Here is an 11,027-nt window from a genome sequence, read left to right on the forward strand (position 1 = left end):
GGGGGGGGGGGGGGGGGAGGGGAAGGTGGAAGCACGTGAGACGGCACGTGTCAGAAGCGCCAACTGCCAATCCAATGCGGCCCTATGTGCCAGAAGCGCACTGCCCTGCCTGCCATACCCCATGTCAGCTCATCCAGGGGGCACATTTTGTCTCCTCAACATGCACATCTTGCTCGATTGGGCGTTCTTAAAAACAGGCCCAAGCAGAACAACGGAACCGGTTCGTGTCCGCTCACTTGCACAGGGTCATGTGCTCTATCAGCTCTGGCACGTAGCCGTAGCGCAGGGGGTACTGCCACGCCTCTGTGTTGCGCAGCCAGGTGGACTGAAGGTACACGGGGCGCTTCATGCCCTGGGTGGTGGCGATGTAGTCGTCTGTCCCGCGGCCGAAGCGCAGCCAGAGGTAGCCGGCACCCTGGCGAGGGGGGTCGCGCCCACCGAGGATGTGAAAATCGAGGGAATGTCTGGGGTGCGGCGGCAAACCTTATCATGTGCCGCAGCCCTACCTCAAGCATCTTTGGACAGACAGCGCGCACACCCTGCGACGGCCCCTGCCCAGAATCACAATGCACGAGGCCCCAAACCCTGGACCCCTGAACGCGCGCCCACGAACAACGGAGCGCGCCCCACCTGGCAGCGGTCGGAGCGCGTGCCGTTGCGCCAGAGGTCCTTGTAAAAGATCGCCTTGACGTCCTCGACCCAAGGCCTGAACCCGTCCCAGTCGATCGTGAACTCGGCGTCCTGCGCGGTGCCCTTGAACTGCTGCCCGTTCCACAGGCAGTGGTCGTCGCACTCGGCCGCCTGCATCTGGTTGGTGGGGCCCACCACATCCAGCAGGTCCTCCCCGAAGCGCCCGCCCCTGCGCGCCCACGCGCGCTTGACCGTCAGCTGCTGCACCAGCGACACCGGGGGCGGGAACGTGCAGAACAGGGTGCGCATGGGGTCCTTGTCGTAGATGTCGGCCTGCCAGGCCTTGAAGCCGGAGGACATGTCGAACATCATGCTGGTGTCGGGCAGCAGCGACATGACGGCGTCGGGGGTGACGTCAGCGTCGGGGGGCGCGATGGAGGTGAGGAAGGCGGAGAAGCGCTTCATGTCGGGGCGCCAGAAGATGAGGATGTGGGGCGTGGTCTGGATGGGGTTGGGGTGGGTGGGAAAGGTGGACGTGTGTGTGTTGAGAAGAGGGTTGGACTGGCGACCGGCATGGGTGCAAGGCTCTGTGTTGGGTTTCGCAGGGCGCACGAGGCTGCTGGGCAGGCCGGCAGCCCGCCGGGTCAAGCCTGCCTGGCCATGCCTGAGACTCAACTTGCCAGCCCTGCAGACTTGCCGGTTCCCCTGAGTTCACTCCAAAGCGGCCCCTTGCGCAAGCCACATGCATGTCACACTGACTCCTCAGCTCTTGAGCCCTTGGGCTCCGCCCAAACCCCTCACCTTGAGCAGCGACTCTATGACCTCGTAGATGTTGTCGTCTGGCTGGTTGATCAGCGTCTTTAGCTGCGTGTTGGTGGTGGGCGTCAGCTGCAGCACGATCTCTGTGACGGCGCCCAGCAGGCCCAGGCCGCCGTTGAGGGCCTTGAAGGTCTCGGGGGTGGCGCGCGTGGAGCGGTGCACCTGGAGGAACCGGATGGGTCGCAGGGGTGAGGGGTAAAGGGAGTGTACATACGTAGTGAGGGTGAGAATTGCAATCATAAAGCGTGAGATCAAGTTTGGAGTTTTGGAAGCTTGGCCCGCAGGCTGAAAGTGTCAAGATGAGGGGTGACTTGTTCTGCTGCGCACGCTGCTGGGCGCCTTGATAAAGGCCGTCTGGGATCCCTCATCACAAGCAGCAGTGTCGGAGGTGGCCGGCCACCTTTGACAAGCACACAGACAGCGCCGCCGCTGCACGAACCCGGCCACGCCTGACATCGCCCCGCAGCCCGGGACAGCCGTGCGGACGCTTGCCCGCCCGCCGCGCAATCGCCCCCACCGTGCCGGCCGCGTCGACCCAGACGGCCTCCACCACCATGTCCACCAGGGCGGAGGCCACCCTGTCGCCGGTGCCGTGGGAGGCCGTGGCCAGGATGCCGCCCAGGGTGAGGCCCGAGAAGAAGGGCAGCGTCATCAGCTGCGGCCGGGTGGTGTTATGACGTGGCAGGGGTGTGCATGCGGGTGTGTGGGAAAGCCACCAATGTCGCAATCACTTTGCTGGAACTCCACTAAGATTTTAGAAGTGTTGGGATGCCTGGTGGCATCGACGAACACACAGCAGCCGTTGGGGCAGAGCGCAAAGGCGTGTCCTGCTTCATGCAGCACACTCACACTGCCCGGGCCAGACCGGCCCCCTCTCACGCACCTGCACGCTCATCTTGTTGGCGGTAGCCGCGAGGAACAGGGCCTTCATGTCCATACCGGCCCCCACCCTCATCTGGTGCTTGGCGGGGTCGACCGCCAGCACAGTGTTGAGCCGGTCGTTCAGGAGCGCGAGGGAGAGCACGCCGCCCGCCGGCTTGTCGACGGCTGCGGGCATCGCAACCTCCTGGTTGGGGCAGGGGAAAGCCGCGCTGCTGTGGAAGAGGCTGCGGAGGGAGAGAGGGGGCAGAGGGGTGTGCAATCAGTCCGTTGAGTTGGGAGGCAGCAGGTCGGTGGTCGAAAAGTGGCAGAGGGTGATATGCGTGGTGATTGGAAGCCGTGCAGGGACTCAACACAGCGTGGCAGGCGTCGGCGCTGCCAAATGTCGCGCCACGGCCTATCCGGCGCAGCCTGAGGAGCCTGGGACGCTGTAGTGTGCTCACTTGCGAGACATGCGGATTTTCAGGGCCTTCCCCTGCTTGTCAGCCAGCGCAGCGTAGGTTTTGATGGCTTCGGCGGTCTCCGTGGTGCTAGCGGGGTGCACGACCGCGTCGGCGGTGCACAGCACATAGCCTGAGCTTGGGCAGGGGTAGTGCAGCAAGGTGAGGAGAGGCGCGGGTTGCGCAGGATAAGTGCAACCGTGTGCATGTCACGCATGTGGGGTGGGGGGCGCTGCTGGGCGGTTACCCACCATACTGGGCGCGGTAGCTGTCAGCGGGCACCTCCCTCTGCGATCCAGTTGGTAAGAATGGGTGAGGTAGGGAAGGCGTTTCAATGATGTCTCAAATCCACGGGCAATTCACACGGGCTGAGGCCCACGGTCATGGGCTGAGCAGAGGCGCAGCATCCAAGCGGCGGCCTCGACCCGAGGTTGCAACACCCAACAGTGGTGGCTGGGGGTGACGGTGTGCTGTGACAGTATACGTTATTTGCAGGGTTACCGTATGGAGTCCTCGCGCTCACCGATAGGCGCTCAGGAGGAGCCGCTTGTCTGGCATTTGCGACACAGGCGAGTCCGATAAAAAAGAGTGTTGAAGCCACCCGCTTCATGGCTTCTGACGATGTCGTGTGAATGTGTTCTTGTGATTATGTTCCGCGTCGAAACTTGATTGTGGTACGCAGGGGTGGCGTGCACCGAAACCGCAGATCAAGCGTTGCGGGTGTGAGCGTATCACAAACATTTGAATAACATAATTGAACGTTTCAGGTGCAGACACGTATTAATACACCGCCACGGCTGGCGGGCTGGGCACCCGGGGCTCGAGACGTGACGGGTGATAGGCTGCGTGCAGTCGTTGATATCCGAAAGCACTCGTGTGCAATTGCATTGGATATTGATGTTGTTTCATCCGCGCCGTTGCTCTCACGGGACGATGACTACTTCCGCCATCGCGCTTCCTGGCCGCCATGGTGGTGACCGATAAAGGCATGCCGCGGCATGCCGGCATGGCTGGCACACCTGAGGAGCCTCCAGCTGCTGGCAACTGTGTTTGCCCATCCAACGCGACACTCCAGCTTGTAATGTTGTCTTTCAGGCACCCTACAATGGCAGTCCTGGTTTCGTGCCTCCCCTGGTGTGCTTTTCCCTGCCATCCCCCACACCACCACAGTCCTGGAGCTGAAGCTGATGTTCTCATTGAGGTGAACTTTTTTACGCATTCCCGCACAAACAAAGAAAGCGGGGTATCAAGTGCTGCACCGGCCTGGTTGGGACAAAACTGGGGCATGCAGGGCGTCAAAACTGGCGCTGGCGCGCCAGAGGGCAGAAGTGGCAAAGCAGGGCAATGCTGTGTTTTGCCGTGTGGCTGACATTTTAGCGGGGCGTGGGCGGGCAAGGCTGAACAGCCGCTGAGTCGCCTGGGCTAGGGCCCGATCAGGCGGGTTTGGTCCAATCAAGTGAAGAAAATCGCGGTCAAAAAAGGGGCGGCATTGCCGAACCTGCTCGCGAGCGCGCTGGTGCAGCTCGCCACCCAGTAAGGCGGCCTGCGTGGTCGCCACTGTGGTGGCGGTCAACAGGCGAATCGCCGTTCTGGCGATACGATAACAAGCACGTGGGTGAGCTGATGGAGAAAACCAAGGCAACCACAATGCCTTGCTCCGAAAGCCCACCTGGGTGCAGCGCCAGGCCAAACGAATTCGCCGCAGCGGGCGCAAAAACCGCGGCCCTCGCGTCCGTCAAGAGAGGGCGGCGCTCAAGCGCGCCAAGTCAGGAGGGCGGCGCGCGCCCATCAAGGCACCAGGTGGTGACATCACCAGCGTCAAAACTGCGGCTGCGCAAGGCCGCACCGTTGGCGCCATCCCTGCTTCATGATTGCGAGCATCCCGGCAGGGGGCGCCCCCCTGCGCACTGGCCCCGCTGCCCACAGGGGCGAAGGCGGGGCGGGCACAGGCCCCAACACAGCGACGTGAGAGCGATCACCAGCCAAGCGGGCGGTGTCAAACAATAAGCCCTGCGTGCGTGCCTGTGCTCAAGCGCGCGGGGTGATGGAAGCCATGGTTAATCGCCATATCGACGTCCAGGCCGAATCATCGGTGCATCCGTCTGCTCAACATGCGTGACCTATATAACGCTTGTGTGGGTGTGCGTGGAGTGAAGCATGATACCATGCGGCCTGGCGCGGGCACGGCAAAGGGTGCGCAAGCATGCGCGCTCAGTGGCCTGGTCAAAACGGCCACGAAGCAGCTTGCGTTGCTGTGTGTGCATCCTGAAGCCCCATGCCCAGGCGTCCGTGCAGCAGCCCTTCTTTGCCACAGGCCCGCGTTCCTCGGGCCGTCTGGAGCGCACTCAGGTGCCACCGCTGGCCGCAGCACGCGCCCACCCGGCTGGTCGCCGGCGCAAGTGTGTGCAGTAGCGCGCCTTGATGCCTTGCAAGTGCAATTCTCATTGGCGAGGACCCTTGTGCACCCTCGGCAGCCCGAATGGAAAACCGCAGCAGCTGCTCTCGCAGCATTTGCAAGAATGCGCGCGCCACGACCAACCTCTGCGGCCCGGACCGCCGGCATTCCAAAGAACTCAGTCCTGCAATCCGCTGAAACTGAGAGGCATGCATGCCTTCGAACGCACTGCATTCCATAAGGGCTAGTGTGGGTGGTGAACGGCCGCCGTGTGTGTGTGTGTGTGTGTGTGTGTGTGTGTGTGTGTGTGTGTGTGACTTGTCTTGTTGATGCGCGAAAGGCTCGCACGGGCGACACGCAGCCGTCCTTGGAGGCGCTCGTCTTGCCGATGCAGGTGCCCCACAGCTGCCAGTTGGCGCGGTGTTAACCTCGCGGCACCCACGACCGCCACTGTCAGCCGTGGGCGTGCCCTGGTGCCGCTTGGCTGTGCAGCGCGCCCCAGCGGACCGTCGTGATGCACCCCCAACCCGCCTCATTGGGCACAGTCCTGATCGCAGCCGGCGCCGCCGCCGCCGTGCCCTGCGGCGAGCCGCCCCGCGGCGACCGCGTGCCGCCGCCGCCGTCAGAGGCCGCGCCGCCAGCGGAGCTGCCAGGCGCGGAGCTGCCCCAGGCCGTGCCGCCAGACCCCCGGAGGGCCATGGCGAGGAGCGATCGCGCCTTCTGGCCTGCAGTCGCACGCCCCTGCGCTTCAGCGGTCGCGTTGCGGCCAACCAGCGGCTCCCCAGTCGCCGACGCCTCATGCGGACCTGGCGCACCGTCGGGTTGCTCCGCCAGCGCCGGCGGCGTTGCCTGTGCCGCACACGCCGCAGCACAGAGCGCCGGCGCCGCCGCCGCCGCCGCCGAGGGAAGCGGGTCGGACGGAGCCAATCGCACAGCGGCCGCCACCGGCGAGGCTGCGGCAGCCGCGGCCGCCGGCTTTGCGACGCCGCGCGGGCCGGCTTTGCAGGCCTTCGCCGCGAGCGCCGCCACCTGCTGCGGCGCCCACTTTGACAGCATCGCGGCCTTGGTGCGCCACGGCGGCACCGCCAGCCCGCGCTCCCTGAACGCTGCCGCCATCTCGCGGCAGAGCACGTCCACGGCGGCGTCCAGCCGCGAGGCCGGCCCGACGAAGCACAGCGGCGCGGCCTCGAGCAGCGCCGTGTAGGCCGGCGTCGGGTGCGCGATCACAAACTGCTCCCTGAGGCAGGGCTCCACCACCAGGGGCTCTGGGAGGTACGAGGGCTCGCCCCCACCATCAACATCAACACCACTGCCACCATCGACATCACCATCATTGCAGCCGCCGCCACCACCGCCGCTGGGGGGGCTGTGGCTGCCCCGCCCGCGCGCCCCCAGGCACAGGATGAACCTGTGGCGCAGCTGCTGCAGGCAGCGGCGCGCGTCCCGGGGCCGCCGCTCTCGCGGCGCCTCGTCCTGGACGTGCACGAGGTAGCCGGCCGCCCCCAGCTCCCGTGCGACACCCTCCACATCCACCGGCCCGCCGCCGCCCGCGGGCGCCGCCGGCGCGCGGGGCGACCCGCCGCAGCAGCTGCTGCACGGGCTGGCGCTGCGGCTGCTGCCGCGGCTGCCGCCGCTGGCGCCGTAGCCGTCGGAGGAGTAGCCGCCGGCGCCGAGGGGGGCGGCGCCGTCGCTGTCGGGGGCCCCAAGGGAGGAGGGGGGGACCAGGTAGGCGGCGCGAAGGCGCAGCAGCTCCAGGGACAACTGCGAATCAAAGGACAGGGCAAGGGAGGGGTGTAAGAAATCAAGTTTTTCGCCGTCTCCAATTTGCCATTTGTCAGCCTACGCGGGCTGCAAACAGTGGATGTGCGCCTCAGGAGCAACAATTTCGGTGCCGGATGATTAATAGGTCGACGAGTTGGCAGCGCGGGCGCCCAGCGCCTTTCGATCGTCCCATCCACCTTGCGTGCAAACGCAGCCGTGGCGCTGTCATCGCCGGCGTCGTTGTGGTAGCAGAGCGCCTGCAGCGCCTCTACGGCGCCGGTGGCCCCGTCCACGTGTTGGCTGAGGCAGCTGGATGCACCCGCTGCGGTGGCCGAGGCGCCGCCGCGGCCGCAGTCGATCTCGAGGTCAAACACACAGGCGGGGCTCAGTGGAGACAGCAAGCTGGCCGGGCGCAGCGCGGGGACCATCTGCGATTGAGTTGTCACGGCGGGATGTGGTTGCACGCATTGCGTGCCATTCAGACAAACGGACCGGGATTCTGAGATCAGAACAATATCTGCTGAGCCAAGATACGCCAGCGCGATGGCACGACATGTCGTATGAAGTATAACATGGTACTTGATAAAATGCGGACTTGTGCAATCCTCGGAGGAGGCAGAACACCGCATTCCGGAGAGCGCGGGGGTGCTCCCAAACCCGTTGTTTGTGATGCCCCAGGCCCGATGAAAATGACCATACGCTATGCGTGCTCACCCCGTGCGCTGAGCCTTGCACCACCGCCTGGAAATCGCCCCTTGGCCTTGCCCCGAGGCAAGCGCGGCCCCTTGAACAATAGATTCGGGAAACTTCTTGCTATTCGGCTACCTGCGCATAGCTGTTGCCATACCGCTGCAGTGGCGTGCTGGCGTCTACGTAGCCAAGCCGGCGGCCACAGCGGGGCCTGAAGCGATGAGAAGAAGCTAGAGGACGAAGCTAAATGGCAATTATAATGTGTGGAGGGCCATAAATGGCTTCATTGGTCCAAACGGTGGAAGTATCTTCGAAAGATATGAATGGTTTCACACTGTTTTGGGTGATGCTGGGGCTGGAAACAGTGTTCAAGATTGACAAATAGTGTTGCGACAAATAGAACGAGAGCGGGCAGGGCACACGACTCATGAGACCCTGAGAGCACACGTCGTCGGGGGCCCTGCTGCAGTAGCCAAGAATTGCATGACATCGTGCCAGGGGCAGCTGACTAGAAGCCACACTGCCACCCAAAGCACGTGCCCTGCAAGAACCTTCAACCTCATGGCGTGAACTTCACTTGGCTGGCAGTACCAGCTGCCAAAGGCCCTGAAATGGTGCGCCGCAGCCCCTGACCCATATGCCGCGGCCCCATACATGATTTTCTCCCAGGTGCACCTCCTGGCAATTCCTGGCAGGAAGGCTGATGCCCTGTGTAAGAGTAAGTATGAACACTTGAAAGACTGTGCATGTATCCACATGAAACAATAGAAAACATCCGGGATGCTACTGTAATGTTGCGCAGATGCTTCTCTCAGTGAAAACGCCTCAGCCCTTGCGGCGGCGGCAGGGTGCGCAACAGGTGGAGATAACACGAGAGTGTTCTCCGCTGCCAACGCTATCAATGAATGACAGAAAGACAGCAATTCATGCTCTCAGCGCCCTCAAGTGCTGCCTGCAACATGTGGCCTGGCAACTGCAAGCGAACCAGCCTGCCAGTAATGGTGGTTGTTGAGGCAGGGGTCCCTCTCCAAGAAAGGGAGTGCGGTGTGCACACCAACACTCAGACTTGCTGAAATCTTGATACTTGCAACGCTCAAGCTGCTAGCAGGGGTCCAGCAGACGGCGACGCGCGTGCGCACTGCAGGGCGTGCGCGTGCACATGTATCAGTGCTGGCAGCAGCTGCAGGCGGGGGCGTCATCGACCGTCAGCAGGAGACGCGGCGAATCCTCGGACGCGCCCTCGGGGGACTTGTGGACGGCACCCATGCCTGACAAGACAGACAGGGCGGTCAAGGCAGGGGAGGGGTGCAGTTGCACAGTCGACCATGGGTGGGTCACCCGGTGGTGCTGAGCCGGATGCAGCTGCCGGCATGCGGGGTGGTGGGCACACGCGTGGAGCCTGCCTCAGACTGCTGCTGGTGCCGGCCAGGGATTATGTGGTGCGGCCACCTTCCAAGCCCTGCCGCCTCGACCTCGGCTGCCCCCGCAAGCAACCACGCTGCCGGCGCGTGTCCCCGCACCGTAGAGGCCGGGGAACGCGTTGCCCTTCAGGTACAGCAGGTCCCACGCAGCCGCCTGCTCGGCCGCCGCTTCATCAACAGCCTGCACGGAAACCGCCCCGTCTAGGCCCCAGCGCCGCTTGACGGCCCTGCGACGCACGATCGGCCGTGCGGCAGCGGACCGCAGCCCGGGTGTGGACATCCAAAGTGTGGCTGCAGACACGTCGTACACAGGTGGTGAGGTGTTCAAGCCGGCAAGCCGGCCAAGCGACAATACACCGCCCTCCCCGCCTGCCTGCAAGACATGCGCGCATCGGTTGCGCGCACCGGTTGGGCACGTAGAAAGTCCCCGGCCCCTAATATGTGCACAGGCAGCGAACGCCCACAGTGTCGGCGTGCCACCTGGGGCAGCTCTGGCGCGTCACCACCTCCAGCTTGGCCCTCAGGCCCGTCGTACGCGCACCAGGCAACGCCGCAAGCAGCTGCCGGCTGATGGCGACAGTATCCTCGTAGATGGCGCGCTGCAAATCTGGCTGGTCAATTCCTTGGACCAGCAGCTCTGCGGCCGCTTCGGGCCGCTCGGCGATTGGCGCTGACACAGCACTGCGTGGTACGTGCGAGCTCAGGAGGGGCGCTGCCCTGAGGGCAGGCGGTGGCGCGCGCCGGATGTGGACGACATTGGCGTCGGCGCTGCGGAGGTCGTTGGTCGTGTTCGAGACGACCACTTTTCCGTGATGCAGCGCGCCTGCACAGACCGCAGCATTCGGTGCCGGGGCAGGCGGCATCATGACATGGGCATGTGTGATGGGTGCTATGCTGCTGGCCGCAGCTATTGCCTGCAGCAGCTACATTGGCAGCTGGGTGCCTGCATTGGCAGCTGGGGCATGGCAGCTGAAAGCAGCAGGTGGACCGCACAAACAGGCGCATACTTGCATTGCGCGTTGCTGCGCCGTCACGGATTCGCCCACCGGGCTCGCACCCTTCAACCAAGACTCCGCGAGCGTCCCAATTGCCATACGCGCACAGCAGGTGGACGTCTCAATTGGAACGCGGTGAGATCACAGGTCCTTTGTGTGCTGACATCAACTCGTGTGTCGCTGCTGACTGTTCCCATACAGCATTCATGCGCTTGCTGAACCATTCAAAAACAATCTTCTTGTTGTACCTTGCAGGCGTTGAACAACCTCGCGCCTTTCACTGCATCGTTCACCAACCAGGCTGGGTCCTGGTGTGCATCTCTCTTTCGCTCTTCCTTACGAAGTTCTTCCAAAGCTATCTATGGTTGCATCAACGGCGCTCTGCGCCAGCGGCGCCTCGAGCGCGATTGCCAAGTCGCCGCTTGCCCGGTGCGCGCCGTGCAGCTGTGCGTGTACGGGCCGCTGTGGTGCAGCGAGCGGGGTGCACGTTGCGCTTTGGCAGCCGCAGTCCAGATGCGCGCAGGCGGCACAGCGCACTGTGGCCTGCGTGTTCTCTTGGCCACCTCCCGCCAAGTACGCGACTGGTCCCCATGTGTTGCCCCCGAGCGCAGCGGCGGCCTGCCGCGCCTCCTGGTCAGGCGTCCCCTCCGATCCAGGCTCTCAGTTTCCGCCACCAATCGGGTGCGCACGCGGCGGCACCTGCTTGTGACACCACAGCTATCCTTGGACTGCTGCGGTCGACTGCCTAGCTGGCTGGCTGCTTTCTTAGGCTGGTCAGCACGTACGGCGCTTCACGCGCTGCCGCGGCCGCCACGGCCGCTGCCCCCCGGGCCTAGCCCGCAGGCGCAGACACAGACGCAGGCGCGGGCGCAGGCGCGGCGCTGCGTGCCGTGCCACGCCGTGCGGCTGGCACCTCTAAACGCCCCGTCCCGTCTCACCGCACACCCACACCACTTTGAAGCCGAAACCAGCAGCCAACAACATATCCATGCCCCCC

The 11,027-nt window shown here is 64.2% G+C and overlaps 2 protein-coding genes across 2 annotated transcripts in view; both read right to left on the bottom strand.

Moving 5' to 3' along the window:
* The window catches only part of MNEG_4092 (hypothetical protein), a gene marked incomplete at both ends in the record, with an annotated part of 4,742 nt that extends 1,416 nt beyond the window's left edge, over positions 1 to 3,326 (bottom strand). The window contains 7 exons of the mRNA XM_014047429.1: positions 237 to 415; positions 631 to 1,131; positions 1,432 to 1,611; positions 1,967 to 2,104; positions 2,333 to 2,555; positions 2,772 to 2,906; positions 3,292 to 3,326. Coding sequence (XP_013902883.1) covers positions 237 to 415; positions 631 to 1,131; positions 1,432 to 1,611; positions 1,967 to 2,104; positions 2,333 to 2,555; positions 2,772 to 2,906; positions 3,292 to 3,326 — 1,391 coding nt within the window. The remainder of the gene's footprint in view (positions 1 to 236; positions 416 to 630; positions 1,132 to 1,431; positions 1,612 to 1,966; positions 2,105 to 2,332; positions 2,556 to 2,771; positions 2,907 to 3,291) is intronic.
* Positions 3,327 to 5,616: 2,290 nt separating this feature from the next.
* MNEG_4093 (hypothetical protein) lies at positions 5,617 to 7,352 on the bottom strand (the record flags this gene model as incomplete). Its single annotated transcript, XM_014047430.1, has 2 exons — positions 5,617 to 6,924; positions 7,122 to 7,352. The coding sequence occupies 2 exons, from the start codon at positions 7,350 to 7,352 to the stop codon at positions 5,617 to 5,619; spliced, it is 1,539 nt and encodes a 512-aa protein (XP_013902884.1).
* Between the last annotated feature and the right edge of the window lie 3,675 nt (positions 7,353 to 11,027).

The sequence above is a fragment of the Monoraphidium neglectum genome (genome assembly GCF_000611645.1).
Source record: "Monoraphidium neglectum strain SAG 48.87 unplaced genomic scaffold scaffold00550, whole genome shotgun sequence".
In the NCBI taxonomy this organism is placed as follows: Eukaryota; Viridiplantae; Chlorophyta; class Chlorophyceae; order Sphaeropleales; family Selenastraceae; genus Monoraphidium; species Monoraphidium neglectum.